Below are 15,824 nucleotides of genomic sequence, written 5' to 3' on the forward strand. Positions count from 1 at the left end.
TGCGACCTTTGATGTTTTTGTTGAACAATTTTGCGGTGACGTATTTCACAAACTCTGTGATGAACATTATTTTGCCTTCACTCCTCCCACAGGGTGACGGATTTCACAACTTTCTACAGATGAACAATGTTGATGTCACAACTTTCTGTGTACACAAACTGATGACGTATTTCACAACAAAATGGCGCTAAAACTAGTTCCGGAATGTCACCGTTCACACAGGCAAATGCCTCCGCATAACCCAGACCTCCGGGTCTGGGAATAAAACACGAATGCGCAACAGAGCAGCCGAGTTGTTCTATAGTGGTTGTGCGTTTAGCTGATCTAGACTGTCTGTGCATGTGGGTCTTCTTCTTCTTCTTGTCGTTCGCTGTTAGATCGTCAGTCCGGACTGCAGGGCGAAACGTGCTGTCCTCTCCAAGTCCTCTTTGGGGCCGTATAGCTTCTTTTGTAGCGCTGTCTCCTCTGGCCAGATGGTGTCCCTCAGAGCACTGTGGTATGGACAAGCCTGCAGGATGTGCTCTGCTGTCTGATTCTTGCCACACGGACATAGGGGGGAGGGAACTAGCTTCAGCTTTGTGGCCATATGATGGTTTAGTCTGTTATGTCCAGTGCGGAGTCTGAGTAGGACGACTTGTTCTTCACGTTGGAGCAGGTGGTAGTCATCTTTCTCCGCTCTGGTTTTCCTCTTGATTTTGATGATTGTCTTTTTTTCCTTGTACTGCAGCTGGGACGTGAACTGTTCTTTTGAGGCACCTTCCTTGGCAAGTTTGTCTGCAGCCTCGTTTCCTGCTATGTCACAATGAGCGGGCACCCACTGAAGCACGACCCTTCGGTTCTGAGCAACCTGTTGGAGGGCGTTGTTGAGCTCAGTTTCTTTGTTGGCAGACAGAGCTTGGAGTGCTGACATTGCGTCTGTCAGAAAGACGACCTGAGGACATTCATGGTCTGATCCGTCAACTATTGTGGCTGCTGTCTTCAAGGCCTGTACTTCTGCACTATAGTTGGTGCAGTGCAAACCTGTGGGAATGCTCGCTGTTTGTGCCTCTCCCTCTGGGTACCGAACTAGAACGCCGGCTCCTCCATCTCTCACAGCATCAGTTGCTGACCCATCAGTGTAGGCGTGGATCCACGCTTCTTCATGGTAGTGGTCTGCAATCATGGCCAGGGTAAGCGCCTTCTTACCGTGATGTCACGCCTTTCACAGTTGTGTTGATCTCGAGGACCCTCTGGTTGGCTTCCCAAGGTGTTGGGCATGTTCCTGTGGCATCGGGCGGCAGCTAGAGTGCTTTCCGGCAGGTGGGGTAGGTACTGTCGCTTGAGGCTTCTGCTTTGGTGCACAAAGCTTGAGCGTTTCAGCCTGTTCCTGATAGGTTTTTCCATTCTGCTGTTCATTGGGTGCTTTGGTAGGCTTTTGTATTTCTCTGCTTGGATGAGTGTCTTTGTGTCTCTTCGAGTGATCAACGGTTGGACTCCTGTCAGGGACTCCATGGTCTTGATTGGAGTTGACCTCATTGCTCCTGTCAGGATACGGAGTGCTTGATTCTGGACTTTGTCCAGGGCTTGCAGGTGGTTGGATTTGCAAGCGCTTGACCAGGCTGGGGCTCCGTATTCAAGTTGGGGTCTCACCGTGCCTTCATACAGTGTCTTCAGGGTCTTCTCACTGGCACCCCAGTTTGTTCCAGCCAGCTTTCTCATGATTGCCAATTTGCGTCTGGCTTTGTTTTCTGCTTTCTGGATCTGTGGTTTCCAGGTCAGTCGTTTGTCGAATGTGACACCGAGGTACGTTGGTTCGTCATCATTCCTGAGTGGTGTGTCGCCAAGTTTGATGACTCCTGGCTTTTGTTTTGGGGACAAGGTGAAGAGTGTGGTCGTGGATTTCTCTAGATTGATCTTGACACACCAGTCGTCTGCCCAGGCTGCAAGTTTGTCAGCTGCCAACTGCAGGCGGTATGTTGCTGTGGTTGAATGTTCTTCGGTGCACCACATTACCAGATCGTCGGCATATAAAGCAGCTTTGACTCCCTTTGGCAGTTCAGGCAGCAGATCGTTGATGAAGATCAAAAAAGAGTTGGCGAGATCACTCCGCCTTGTGGGACACCGTGTCGTATCAAAACCCTCCTGCTCAATCGGCTGCTGACTGTGACCCTCGATCTGCGGTTGTGCAGGAAGGATCGTATCCAAGACAGCATCTTTCCACTGACTCCACATCTCTGTGTCTTCACCAGAAGGCCATCTGTCCACACTGTGCATGTGGGTCAGTTAGTGTGTTCTCGCAAAGTGCGATCGGGTATTTTTTCCTCGCAGGGTGGTGATGTATTTTCTCCCTGTTTTCACACACACACAAAAAAAAGTCATAGACCAATTCAACGTGTTGGTATCATTGCTCTTCCATCAAAAAAGCGCTGGTTACAGCCGATTTTTGCCTGTATTGTAGCTATCAGCAGCCTTAAATCCCGCGAAGAATCTATGTACGTTTTCAGGTACTTTTACACAGGTTTCCTCGCGCCACATACGTAGTCTGACAAACGAATGCGCAAAGTACGGCAGAATATTTTAGAATATGGTAATGCCTTTAGCTCATCTTACATTTTAAAATTGCAATGATTTTATTTACAGCGGAATCATTAAGGGAAAATTTTACTCCTGCAGAATGGTAATAAATGATTTGTTAAAAGTTAATGTCGGTTCAACAGGACGGGCTTATGGCGAAGAATGCTGCAAATCATTGATCGTTGCAAATGTGATTCAAGCGTGTTATGCAAACGACGAACACAAGGGGGCAGTAGGAAGAAGAGAAATACAAATCTAGATGAAAAAACCTGACCTTGGGCTTTTCACAGGTTATGCACAGAGTAGCATGATTATGACAAGAAGGCGGAAACGCTTCAGAATTAACACCGCTGAAATTAATCGCGTTGGCAGTGACAGTGATAAATTACAAATGGACGTTTAATTTTCCCAAACAGGAAATGAATTTCACAGGGTACATGTGTGGTGGTGTCGCTTCAATGAACAGAATAGAAATTATTTTTTAAACACTATGCTGATGAATAACTAAATAGAAATTTGCCCAGCACAGACTTGAAACCAAATGAAAGAAAGAGAGAGAGAACGAGAAAAAAAGATCTGAGATCAACTGAGCGAGTTCCCTGAAAACATGTCTCACAGAAATAAGGTCAGTGGGTCGGAAGATTTTTGTCTGGTTCTGTTTTCTATTTTTTGCTTTTTAGCGGGTTTTTTTCTTACTAGATACTCGTGTGTTTTCCGCCATGTATTCATGAAACAATGTGAAGACTTAGCAGCCACTCTGGTTTTTATTCATTTTACAAAAATACACTTTGCGATTGACCATTTTGGTCATCCGTGACTGCAGTCACTGTTTTGGGCTGTAAATAAGATGCTGTAGACATACTCCCGAATTAACCCCGGCAATAACTCAATTTAACTCCGTGTGAGGTTCACGGTCATTTAGTGAATCTCAAAGGTTTGCTATTCTTTCAGTATGCGACGTCACTTCCATTGGGTTAATTCGGGACTATGTCCACGTGGGTCTAAATTGAGATTCTGTATGGACTACTGGTGTGGAGAAAGAACCGACCTCAAACATGACACCCAGAACAGCCAGTCCCTGCTTCTCTGTCACGGCCTCGCCGATGTGTGCGTACAGGTCGCTGTTGTAGTTGACGATGTGGAGCTGGAACACACAGATACATCGTCGTGAAGGAAGAAACCTTAGTGACATTAACGGCGATCACGTGCACATGAATACTCGAGTAAGGGAGGACACCCATAAACGCGCAAACACGCACGTATGCCGCACACGCGCGCGCGCGCACACACACACATACGGCACGTACGCAGACACACACACTTGCGTCGACCTCGAGTGGGACGTACGTGTGTTGACATTTTCTTGACGAATCTCTCTCTCTCTCTCTCTCTCTCTCCTTACCACAACCACCATCCACACGCATATACTGTATACAAATAATCTCTCAAACAAACACCCCTCCTCCTCTCTCTCTCTGTCTGTGTGTCTCTCTCACTCCCTCCCTCTCCCTCTCCCTCTCCCTCTCTCTCTCTCTCTCTCTCTCACCTCGCCACCACCACTATTCACACGCATAATATATACTATATAAACACAATCTCTTCTGCTTCGATCTCACCTCGAGAGGGAAGGCCTCTCCATCAATGAGATGCTCAGAGCCATGGTGCTTGGCGTGGCCCCAGTGGAAGTGGAACTGCGCTGTCTTGTAGATGTAGGGCAGGCCTCCGTTGGCCACGTAAAACTCACCGTCCGTCACCACTTGCACTGAACATAGAGGGACACACAGTTGTAGTTCGCTGAGTTTTCAGTGTAGAAAGCTTAATTCATTTATGATTGGAGAAAGTTGGGGATAGCTGATTTCGTTTTGAAGTGGAGATTGCTAGCTGATGGGTTGTAGAGGGGTTGATGGAGTGAGTGGGAGAGGATGTCAGAGAGTGAGAGAGAAAGAAGGAGAGAGTGAGAGAGAAAGAAGGAGAGAGAGAGGTAGTGTGTGTGTTTCTCTGTCTTTGTGCTTGTGTGGCGAGAGGCTGACAGGCGTTCAGAGATAAATCGGATTCAAGGGTTGATGTCTGGGCATAAGGAGAGGGGGGGGGAGGAGGCTGTGACTGGGTCTGCGATCAATAACTGCGTCTGACGCATCAGACCAAACGAGAACCGCCGACCGTGCAGTTTCACATGTTTGGGCTTCCCTGTGGGGTTTGTAATCTCCGCGAACGAAAACCAAAACAAGTCGCGTAAGGCGAAATTACTACATTTAGTCAAGCTGTGGAACTCACAGAATTAAATTGAACGCACTACATTTTTTCACAATGACCGTAGTCCGCCGGTAGTGCAAAAGGCAGTGAAAGTGACGAGCCTGTTTAGCGCGGTAGCGGTTGCGCTGTGCTGCATAGCACGCTTTACTGTACCTCTCTTCGTTTTAACTTTCTGAGCGTGTTTTTAATCCAAACATATCATATCTATATGTTTTTGGAATCAGGAACCGACAAGGAATAAGATGAAATTGTTTTTAAAACGATTTCGGAAATTTAATTTTAATCATAATGTTTATATTTTTAATTTTCAGAGCTTGTTTTTAATCCGAATATAACATATTTATATGTTTTTGAAATCAGAACATGATGAAGAATAAAATAAAAGTAATTTTGGATCGTTTGATAAATAAATAATTTTATTTACAATTTTCAGATTTTTAATGACCAAAGTCATTAATTAATTTTTAAGCCTCCATGCTGAAATGCAATACCGAAGTCCGGCCTTCGTCAAAGATTGCTTGGCCAAAATTTCAATCAATTTGATTGAAAAATGAAGGTGTGACAGTGCCGCCTCAACTTTTTAAAAAAGCCGGATATGACGTCATAAAAGACATTTATCAAAAAATTGAAAAAACGTCGGGGGATATCATACCCAGGAACCCTCATGTATAATTTCATAAAGATCGGTCCAGTAGTTTACTCTGAATCGCTCTACACACACACGCACAAACACGCACACACACACACCACGACCCTCGTCTCGATTCACCCCTCTATGTTAAAACATTTAGTCAAAACTTGAGAGAGAGAGAGAGAGAGAGAGAGAGAGAGAGACACTTTCTGAAGCACTGTATGCATATATAGCAGCACCAATGTAACTGTTATGTTTACAAAATTAAAATTACAAAAAACGATGAGAATCGCTTGCTCATTCCAATGCTTTTAATTGTCTCAGGTGCCAGGAGGAAAGTTCCGAATAGCTCTCACTTACTCTATCACACATGTCGTATGCATTTAGAGCGCTTACTTCCCTTTGTTCATAACATGTTTATCTAAAGCCTGTTTCACGACCCTGATCTGTGAGCACCTACCGTGCTTGTTATTGTCTCAGGTGCCATGCGACAGGAGGAAAGTTCCGAATAGCTCTCACTTACTCTATCACACATGTCGTATGCATTTAGAGCGCTTACTTCCCTTTGTTCATAACATGTTTATCTAAAGCCTGTTTCACGACCCTGATCTGTGAGCACCTACCGGTGTGTCCGTTGTTGAGGAGGGTCATGGTGGACCCGGGCCTGGGAGGGTCGAACCAGATGGCGAAGTCCTTGAGGTCGTGGTCGTAGAGGGTCTCCTCGGAGCGGATGTCTATGGGCGACTGGTACTTGCCCGAACACGCCTGGGGGAACAGCTCGTGCCAGTAGTGTGGCCCTGAAACACCATGGGGGATTGTCTTGTTAGGGCAGGGGGTGGAGAGAGATAAGGGGATAAAGAGAGAGGAGATGAAGGAGAGAGAGAAAGAGAGAGAGAGAGAGAGAGAAAGAGAGAGAAAGAGAGAGAAAGAGAGAGAGAGAGACTAATGCAAGTTTGCGTGCCTGTCCATGCACCCTTCCACTCAATGTTGCACGCACACATTGCAGTTAGAAAGTCGGTACACTCGCACAGACACCAGATATACAGAGAGACAAAAACACAGGAGATTAATTTTGCGAGGGAGACAGGGTGGGGGGGGCACACACACACACACACACACACACACACACACTAGAGAGCGTGAGAGACAGAGAGAGCGCAAGGTTTGTTGACTGCTGACGTCAATGTTGACCAAGGCTAATTTAGCAGGGAAGAGTCGCCGTGTTTGTTGGGGGTCTAGTTCACGGCCTTTCAGATTCTAGGGGTTCGAGTCCCACCGTAACTCTAGTGGTTCGAGTCCCGCCGTAACGCCGTCTATTCACCTTTCTCGCCCTCGTAGCTCCATTCCGCTCCCAGGATGACATCTGCAACACACAGTCAAATAACACGTTGTCAGAACAAACATGCTAATACACGAGGGTAAGATGGAAGAAATGTATGTGTGTGTGTGTGTGTGTGTGTGTGTGTGTGTGTGTGTGTGTGTGTGTGTGTGTGTGTGTGTGTGTGTGTGTGTGTGTGTGTGTGTGTGTGTGTGATAGAGAGATTTACAAACTTGCAGACTTATTAACGGATACGAGACAGCCTGAGCAGGAAATGTGCCATAACTGTCATCGTCAAAAGGTGCTTAAAAAAATTTCTTTCTGTTCTCTCAGTAGGACCACGTTAACATGCCACTGAAAGAGGTAAACACCGGCACGGTGGCCTAGTGGTAAGGCGTCCGCACCGTGATCGGGAGGTCGTGGGTTCGAACCCCGGCCGGGTCATACCTAAGACTTTAAAATTGGCAATCTAGTGGCTGCTCCGCCTGGCGTCTGGCATTATGGGGTTAGTGCTAGGACTGGTTGGTCCGGTGTCAGAATAATGTGACTGGGTGAGACATGAAGCCTGTGCAGTGACTTCTGTCTTGTGTGTGGCGCACGTTATATATGTCAAAGCAGCACCGCCCTGATATGACCCTTCGTGGTCGGCTGGGCGTTAAGCAAACAAACAAACAAACTGAAAGAGGTTTTTGTGTAGATTTTATCCTACTGTCCAGTGACAGGTTCACACTGTATTGTATTGGCTTTTGAAATTAACCCATCCTTTGGCGAACGTTCTTGAGATGACCTCAAGTCATGAAGGTCATCTGTACCAAACGAGAAAGCTAAAGGAGAGGAAGAACGGGCTTTGAAAATGTTTGCTGACTCCGTCATTTCAAGTTCTGTGTCCTCTTATCTTTTTCTTGTTTGCCCTCTGACATGTTTTGTCTTTTGACAAGCGCGGAACTGACTTGTCAGTAAACAATAGCCTGGGGAGGGAGCGTGATAATGACGAGATTAGTATCAGTCCAAATGTGGCCACGTGTGCTCTGTTTTACATTGTGGTCGGGCGGGAGAGAAGGAGAGGGATGGAAGGGGAGTTTGTGTGTGTGTGTGTGTGTGTGTGTGTGTGTGTGTGTGTGTGTGTGTGTGTGTGTGTGTGTGTGTGTGTGTGTGTGTGTGTGTGTGTGAGTGTGTGTGTGTGAGAGAGAGATAGTCGTGTAGAAAGAGAGAGAGACTGGATGTTGTATGCCAAAGAATGGTTGTATTAGATTGCGCATCAAAGACCTTTCTCGCAGTTAAACTTTGAGTGAGCTATGACCATGCAAATCACTGCACAGAGAGAGAGAGAGAGAGAGAGAGAGAGAGAGAGAGAGAGAGACAGAGAGTGACAGAGACCGAGAGAGACAGAGACAGACAGAGACAGAGAGACAGAGACAGAGAGAGAGAGACAGAGAGAGACAGAAAGAGACACAGAGAGAGACAGAGAGAGAGACAGAGACAGAGACAGAGAGACAGACACAGAGAGACACAGAGAGAGACACAGAGAGAGAGACAGAGAGAGAGACAGAGAGAGACAGAGAGAGACACAGAGAGAGAGAGACACACACAGAGAGAGACAGATTTTATATGATATGATACTACTGTACTAAAAAAAAAGATTGCGTAACATTTGTGCTGGCAAGTGTCAATAAAACCATTCAGACAGTGAAGAGTGGAATTTCCACCAAATTCAAACCCTTCACGGTTTTAACTGCCCCTCCCAAAGTGCACCATAAACATGAAAATGAAGTGTTTTATTTCCATGGCAGGGAAATCCCTGCACCCAACATACCATTGAAGGGCGAGGAGTCATGCCTACGAACTTCACTCTTTAGTTTTCCATTTGCATGTGTCAATAAAGCCACTGATGCAACGAAGAGTGGCAGACAGACCATACAGAGATTCGTGACGGGTTTTAGTACTCCTTTGTGAAACGGCTCCCCAGACTGTGCACTTGGAAAATGAAGTTTATTTTATTTTATTTCTACGACACGGGAAATCCTTGTACCGGGCATTTACAACTGAAGGGCGTTGAACCAGTCATACCAACATGCGTCTCACGCACTTGACAAACATTTAATTTATTATTAACTGTACGCTTTTGAGTTTTGTTTTGTACAGCACAAGAGACAAATGCGCATGGTACAGACCAGGGATGTTGTTTGAAGTCGGCAGTTGGCAAAACATCGACACTTTTGTTTATGTTTATCTATCTGCATGGTATTACCGTATTGTCAATAAGTGGCTAATGTGTTGTTGAAAGTTTATTGTTGCGTTATTTTGCCAGAATGTATACGTATTTGATGTTATATGTTAAATACTATGTTTTTATTCATAGTTAATATGTAAAGCACGGAAAGCATAGATTACTGTAGTTCGCGTTATATACACAAAGAAAAAAGCCAAGCACCCCCCGAATGAATTTGTGATAATAATTGAGTCAAATTTGTTTTACCATTTTTATATTTAGTCAAGTTTTGACTAAATATTTTAACATCGAGGGGGAATCGAAACGAGGGTCGTGGTGTATGTGCGTGTGTGCGTGCGTGTGTGTGTGTGTGTGTGTAGAGCGATTCAGACTAAACTACTGGACCGATCTTTATGAAATTTGACATGAGAGTTCCTGGGTATGAAATCCCCGAACGGTTTTTTCATTTTTTTGATAAATGTCTTTGATGACGTCATATCCGGCTTTTCGTGAAAGTTGAGGCGGCACTGTCACGCCCTCATTTTTCAACCAAATTGGTTGAAATTTTGGTCAAGTAATCTTCGACGAAGCCCGGACTTCAGTATTGCATTTCAGCTTGGTGGCTTAAAAATTAATTAATGACTTTGGTCATTAAAAATCTGAAAATTGTAAAAAAAAATAAAAATTTATAAAACGATCCAAATTTACGTTTATCTTATTCTCCATCATTTGCTGATTCCAAAAACATATAAATATGTTATATTCGGATTAAAAACAAGCTCTGAAAATTAAATATATAAAAATTATTATCAACATTTTTTTTTCGAAATCAATTTAAAAACACTTTCATCTTATTCCTTGTCGGTTCCTGATTCCAAAAATATATAGATATGATATGTTTGGATTAAAAACACGCTCAGAAAGTTAAAACGAAGAGAGGTACAGAAAAGCGTGCTATCCTTCTCAGCGCAACGAATACCCCGCTCTTCTTGTCAATTCCACGGGCACTGCCTTTGCCACGGGCGGTGGAGTGACGATGCTACGAGTATACGGTCTTGCTGCGTTGCGTTGCGTTCAGTTTCATTCTGTGAGTTCGACAGCTACTTGACTAAATATTGTATTTTCGCCTTACGCGACTTGTTTTTCTTCGTAATGACATACATGGGTTTCCATAATAAGGTTGGGAAGTTCACGCGTCAAGATTGTGTCGCCACTGCCTGTGAGAAGCACGTGCAGCATGCAACCCATGAATGTTAAAAAAGGCAGTATGCTCACGCTGCAAATTTCTGTATTTAACACTGGGCGACGACAATTTGCAAACATTCTCTGTGAACATGGCGAGAAGACGATTATCAGAGGCGATCCGATGGCAGATTATAGGAATGCATGCTACAGGAGCATCCTTCAAAGCGATTGGTCGTCAACTTGGCTACCACTACACCGTCATCAGCCGTTTGGTACGCAAACATCGTCAGACTGGTGCTGTGAAGGACCATCCACAGTCAGGGCGACCCCGTGTGACGTCAGAACGTGAAGACCGAGCACTTCTCCGAATAATTCGGCGTGAGCCATTTTCAACGAGTACCGTCCTGAAACGAGCATGGCTTCCAAATCGACATCTGTCAACCAGGACCGTACGAAACCGCTTGAAAGCTGCAGGAATGGCAGCCCGAAGAGTCATTAAGCGTCCCCGACTGACAGATGACCACAAGAGAAGACGCTTGGCATGGTGTCTGGCACAGCAAAGATGGAACCTGAGAACGTGGAGGAGGATCCACTGGTCGGACGAAAGCAGATTCCTTCTCCATGTCACTGACGGCCGACTGAGGGTATGGAGGCACAGGAACACGGCCTATACACCCAGGAACATCAGACAAACTGTTCCATTCGGTGGCGGGTCAGTCATGGTTTGGGGTTGCATTTCCCATGACTGCAAGCTAGACCTTGTCACCATACGTGGCAACCTCACGGGTGATCAGTGTGTGCGACATGTCCTGGAACCTGTTGTCGTTACTCATTTTGACAACCACCCACTTGCCACAAGACCCGTGTACATGGATGATAACGCCAGGCCTCATCGATCCAGGGCAGTAGTGGACTACCTCCAGAACAACGCTGTAACAACACTCCCATGGCCGGCAATGAGTCCAGATCTTAATCCGCTGGAGCATGTTTGGGACATCCTGGGGCGTCGTATACAAGCTCTGCAGCCTCCTGTGCAGACATTACGTGAATTGGAGGCAGCTTTGCATCGTGAGTGGTTGCAAGTGACCCGTGAACAGATCCGACGTTTGACTGGAGGGATGAGACGCAGGGTTGACGCCGTCATCCGGGCACGCGGGGGTTTCACTCGATATTGAACTTTTGAATCGCGTATGCCATCTGAGCACTCTCAATTACATTTTTTTCATGACACATTTACCTAAACCTGTCTTTTTCAGCTTGCAGCTCCATACTTATCAGGGGTACTGTTTTAGGGTTAAAACGTCACTTTTTGGCAAGGTACCAAATCACGATTAAAACCAATCAAAACTGGAGTTTTCTTGTGTGATGTTATTTCCAAAGAGTTGCTCTTGTCGATAACATTTGTCAAACCGAGCTCCTGAACTTACTGTTTCCATACCAGAACTTTAAAAATCAGTCATTGCGAAATTGAAGGGGGGTGCTTGGCTTTTTTCTTTGTGTATACATATGTAAGCTGTCATTATTATTATTATTATTATTAGACTCGATTCCATTCGCCAAAACTTTGACCTTCATCTGGCACATCTGACGACCGTGTGATTTTTAAAGCCGAAGACCTGCCTTGCCTTGTATGTCGATTGTGCAAGTGATCTCGATACAGAGTTGAGGATCAGCTTAACTTCTACATACAGAAAGCCATCCGAAACCTTCCTGGAAACATCGCTGTCATTCAACAAACAAATCAACGAGTTTCGTTACACAATTAAACGCGCATTGTGGCGCAGGGCAGGAACTCGTGACCGACGAAATACGTAATATTATTGTAGGACAAAGACACGGCCAATAAACTCGCGCCTTTGTACTACATCATCAAAAACCCTTTTAATTATTATTTCCCTTGAATTTCAAAATGACTGTAACAGCTTCTGTTACACTGAAACTAATATGTCGCATTCCGGAAGAGAACACAGAAGCTCCCAAGCATTCCGCAAGACCAATAAATAAACATTAAAATTACAACAACAAAAACAGCAACAACACTTTAACAAACTACGCCCTTCTTTCCTCTGTACTGTGTGTGTGTGTGTGTGTGTGTGTGTGTGTGTGTGTGTGTGTGTGTGTGTGTGTGTGTGTGTGTGTGTGTGGGTGCATGTGTGTGTGTGTGTGTGTGTGTGTGTGTGTGTGTGTGTGTGTGTGTGTAAACACGGCGTGACAAGGAGAGATATATTTTGTTCGCGTTTTGTAACAGGCACATACATACGAGAGGATATAACGTAAAGCATACATCAGTTTAACTGCGAAATATCCAATGACTTTTGTTCGACAGAAGTCCCGTCTACGAATGGATACGGATGGAGTTCGAGAGCCGCGTTTATCACACAATGAGATTTTCGGCAAAGATTAGTTGCGTAGAACTTTAAAGTTAAAAGTAGTTTTAGGTACTACACAGTAATTCAATACACTTTTCAGTGCAGTTCTGGAATGTCGGCGAGTTGGCTTGAAATGCATACTCCGATGAAAACTATCGCATTTTTTGTATCAGATAATTATTTACTGTAATTCTGTTGAAATATGAGTAGAATGGCATCATGCCTGTACGGAGGAACTAAGAAAGCAGATACTCGCAGAAACTGGTTACATGACTTGATGTAAACTGACTGACATTTTCAAAGGGAATGATGTTGGTTGCTGGTTTTAACTGCCTGTTAAGAATTTACTTTAAGACATTAAATTTGCCATTGTTCCTGTGGCCTTGGACGTTACTGTGTCGAATATGCTCGTGGGCGTTAAAGCATGTATCTCAGATAACAAAACGAAAGCGGGAACGGAGAGGGGGGGGGGGGGGGGGACATACCACCAATGATTAGCTTGCATGCACACGGGCACGTATAAATTGTACACATCTACCAAAACACATTCTCTCTCTCTCTCTCTTTCTCTCTCTCTCTCTCTCTCTCTCTCTCTCTCTCTCTCTCTTTCTCTCTCTCTCTTCCCAAGGACTATAATATATCACTCACACCCTTTATCGCCTATTCTAGCCGTCTTGAACTTTACTTGTGGAAAAGAATGGTCAGCCTGTTTTGTTTCATAACAACATGAATGGTTGTTCAAACTTTTTCTGAAACGACATCAAATGCCGAGAGACCCACAAGGACGGTGTGAGCCTTGTCACCAAAATGATCGTCGCTCTATAAGCACTGACTGGGTCACATTCTTGATCTTGCATGTTCGTTTACTGTGTGCACAGTACGAAAACAAGAGGCCGGTGAATACTTATATAGGGAGAAAATCCTTGAAAATAGATATATGATCAAATAAGATCATTTTTAATTTGCGTGGGTAATGGTATAAGCAGACCAGGTGCATTTTTACATCCAGCCCTCGCCCAAAAGAGGGATTGCAGTAGCAATATACATTGTGATGCGCGGGGGAGAGAATGAGAGATTCGTCATTTTCTTTGTCCATTATCTTTGACAATTATGGCTGTTGTTTTTCAAAAGCACATGCACATGTTGTGCAAGATTGGCTGATTGTATAATATTATAAAATATGATAAAGGAGAGATGAAAAAGGTGTGTGTGTGTGGGGGGGGGGGGGGGGAGTTGTAAGGCAGTTTAAGCTTCAACATTCCTCGCAGAACACCATGCTTTCTCCGCTTGTTTCTACCAGGCACCACAAATGAGATGTGGTGGTGTGTGTGTGTGGGGGGGGGGTATGACCGCTGCTTTACACTGAGATGGCCCTCTTGTCCTTTGATTGTGTACCAGGCAAAGTCGATCAGCATCCCGCTGACGTGATTATGAGAAATAATAATGGAGAATAGGGGGGGGGGGGGATCATTGATTGGGTGGTAGGGAGGATGGTAGAGGCAGGTCGAAACGTGTCCTACCGAAGGATCCCGAAGACTTGCGTACGGTCAACGTGACCCGATCATGTGGCAGCAGCCAATGCCAATATGCTGATTTTGGTGAAAAGCGCTCATTTACAGGGGAAGTGCTCCTCGCGCTCAACGAGCCTAGTTCCTTATCACTTATGTTTTTGCATTGCTTGTGCAAATGGTGACATGTTTTGAATTTCTAAGTTACATTCGGGTTTTTTCAAACCGTGCGCAGTGGTTTCGCAACCAAACCACAAAAAATCCCACTTCAACAGCAGAATACCTAAACGGGAAAACAAAGAAGTACACAAATAAAGCACAACAGATTTCGAATGTGGCTCTTGATAAAACAAACTACGATGACAGGTTACGAAACGGACGCATTCTTCATCCCCCCTTCCCCCACACACACACCCCAAAACTCACAAAAGGCTTCTCTCTCCCACCTACAGTTCTTCTTCCCTTTTAGTTCAGTAAGAAAGAATCCCACCATTATTCTCAGCATTCATTTCCTTTAAAGATCTTTTGTGCAAGTTTGTTCCACCTTTCTTATGTGAAGGTTGTTCAAGGGCATATATAGCATTAAACCGCTTCGCAGTTCCAGGAGGCCCACAGAAAAGGTCAATGAACGGGATCACGGTGAAAAAAATCGTTGGCAGAAACCGTCGCGATAGAAACCAAACAGAAAAAGGTCGGTTACATGAGAATTTAAGTGTGAGAAAGGTATATTTCTTTGGTGAGAAAGGTATATTGCTTTGGTAGCAAAGTTTTGACGCAAGCTGTTAGGCGGAGGACCGACTTCAGAGTAGAATGGACTGGATACTTGTGGTTCGTTTTCGAGCTAAACTTCGTGCCGTGTGGGTCTATAGATTAAGGTACAATGGAATCGTGTCCTACCGAAGGATCCCAAAGACTTGTGTACGCGCACGTGACCCGATCTTGTGGCAGCAGCCAGTCTGCTGATATTGGTGAAAAGGGTGGTTTTAAAGGGGCAGTGCTCCTCGATCGCGCTCATCGAGCCTAGTTCAATCTTACCTGTGTATGTGCATGGCTTGTGCAACTGGTGACATTCTTCGCATTAAGAGCTTTTTCTTCTTCTTTTTTTGCTAGCTGTGCGCTGTGGTTTCGCAACCAAAATAAACATACAACAGCTGAATACCTAAACATAAAAACAAAGGAGTACCTTACAAAGTACAACATATTTCTTATGTTGCTCTTGATTAAACAAATGAAGGTGACAGGTTCCAAACCGGATGTATTCTTCTCACACGCCACCAACCGCAAAGTCACAAAAGGCTTGTCTCTCCCACCTACTGTTTTCATCCCCTTTTAGTCCAGTGAGAAAGAATCCCCCTCTTATTTCTTAACATTCATTTCCTGAAAGGTCTTTTGTGAAAAATAGTTCCATCGTTCTTGCGTGAAGGTTGTCCAAGGGCATATCCAGCCACGTGGAGGGAGATCTATAGTTGTAGTTCTACGGAATAGGTCGGTGAATAGGGTCAAGGGGACAGATACTCGTTGACAGAAAGCGTCGCGGTGGAAACCAAAGACAAACAAGTCGGTTACATGATAATGTAAGTGTTAGAAAGGTATTGCTTTGGTTGGACAGTTTTTAGTGAGCCTGTTAGGCGGAGGACAGACTTCAGAGAACTATTGACAGGAGATGAATGGGTAGAGAAACCAGGGGTTGGTGAGGGGGATTGCAGGGAGGGGGGAGGGATTGTCAGTCAGTGTCAACATCTTTTCCAAGAGGCCTGCCAAGAAAGTGGGATGAGTCGGGGTCATGCGATGAATTATC

The 15,824-nt window shown here is 44.9% G+C and overlaps 3 protein-coding genes across 3 annotated transcripts in view; 1 reads left to right on the forward strand and 2 right to left on the reverse strand.

The window, feature by feature from the left end:
• LOC138981562 (phosphatidylinositide phosphatase SAC2-like) overlaps positions 1–15,824 on the forward strand; it is a 245,162-nt gene that overhangs the window by 157,691 nt on the left and 71,647 nt on the right. The gene's annotated exons all lie outside the window — the stretch shown is intronic.
• The window catches only part of LOC138981550 (carbonic anhydrase 1-like), a 36,534-nt gene that overhangs the window by 5,739 nt on the left and 14,971 nt on the right, over positions 1–15,824 (reverse strand). The window contains exons 2-5 of the mRNA XM_070354504.1: positions 6,759–6,800; positions 6,061–6,234; positions 4,170–4,315; positions 3,602–3,697 (exon numbers count right to left, since the gene is read on the reverse strand). Of these exons, the coding sequence (XP_070210605.1) occupies positions 3,602–3,697; positions 4,170–4,315; positions 6,061–6,234; positions 6,759–6,800 (458 nt within the window). The remainder of the gene's footprint in view (positions 1–3,601; positions 3,698–4,169; positions 4,316–6,060; positions 6,235–6,758; positions 6,801–15,824) is intronic.
• LOC138981246 (uncharacterized) lies at positions 354–2,253 on the reverse strand. The gene is made up of 2 exons (XM_070354082.1): positions 1,206–2,253; positions 354–1,152 (listed from the first exon to the last, which is right to left on the reverse strand). The coding sequence occupies exons 1-2, from the start codon at positions 2,251–2,253 to the stop codon at positions 374–376; spliced, it is 1,827 nt and encodes a 608-aa protein (XP_070210183.1). The 3' UTR covers positions 354–373.

Source organism: Littorina saxatilis, linkage group LG12 (assembly GCF_037325665.1).
Source record: "Littorina saxatilis isolate snail1 linkage group LG12, US_GU_Lsax_2.0, whole genome shotgun sequence".
Taxonomy (NCBI): Eukaryota; Metazoa; Mollusca; class Gastropoda; order Littorinimorpha; family Littorinidae; genus Littorina; species Littorina saxatilis.

Excerpts from the sequence above, each read along its gene's own strand:
- LOC138981246 (XM_070354082.1), bottom strand. The coding sequence starts at position 2,253 with ATGCACAGTGTGGACAGATGGCCTTCTGGTGAAGACACAGAGATGTGG. Across the intron at positions 1,153-1,205 it reads TCCTCGAGATCAACACAACT|ACCACTACCATGAAGAAGCG; the intron begins GTGAAAGGCGTG and ends CCATGATTGCAG.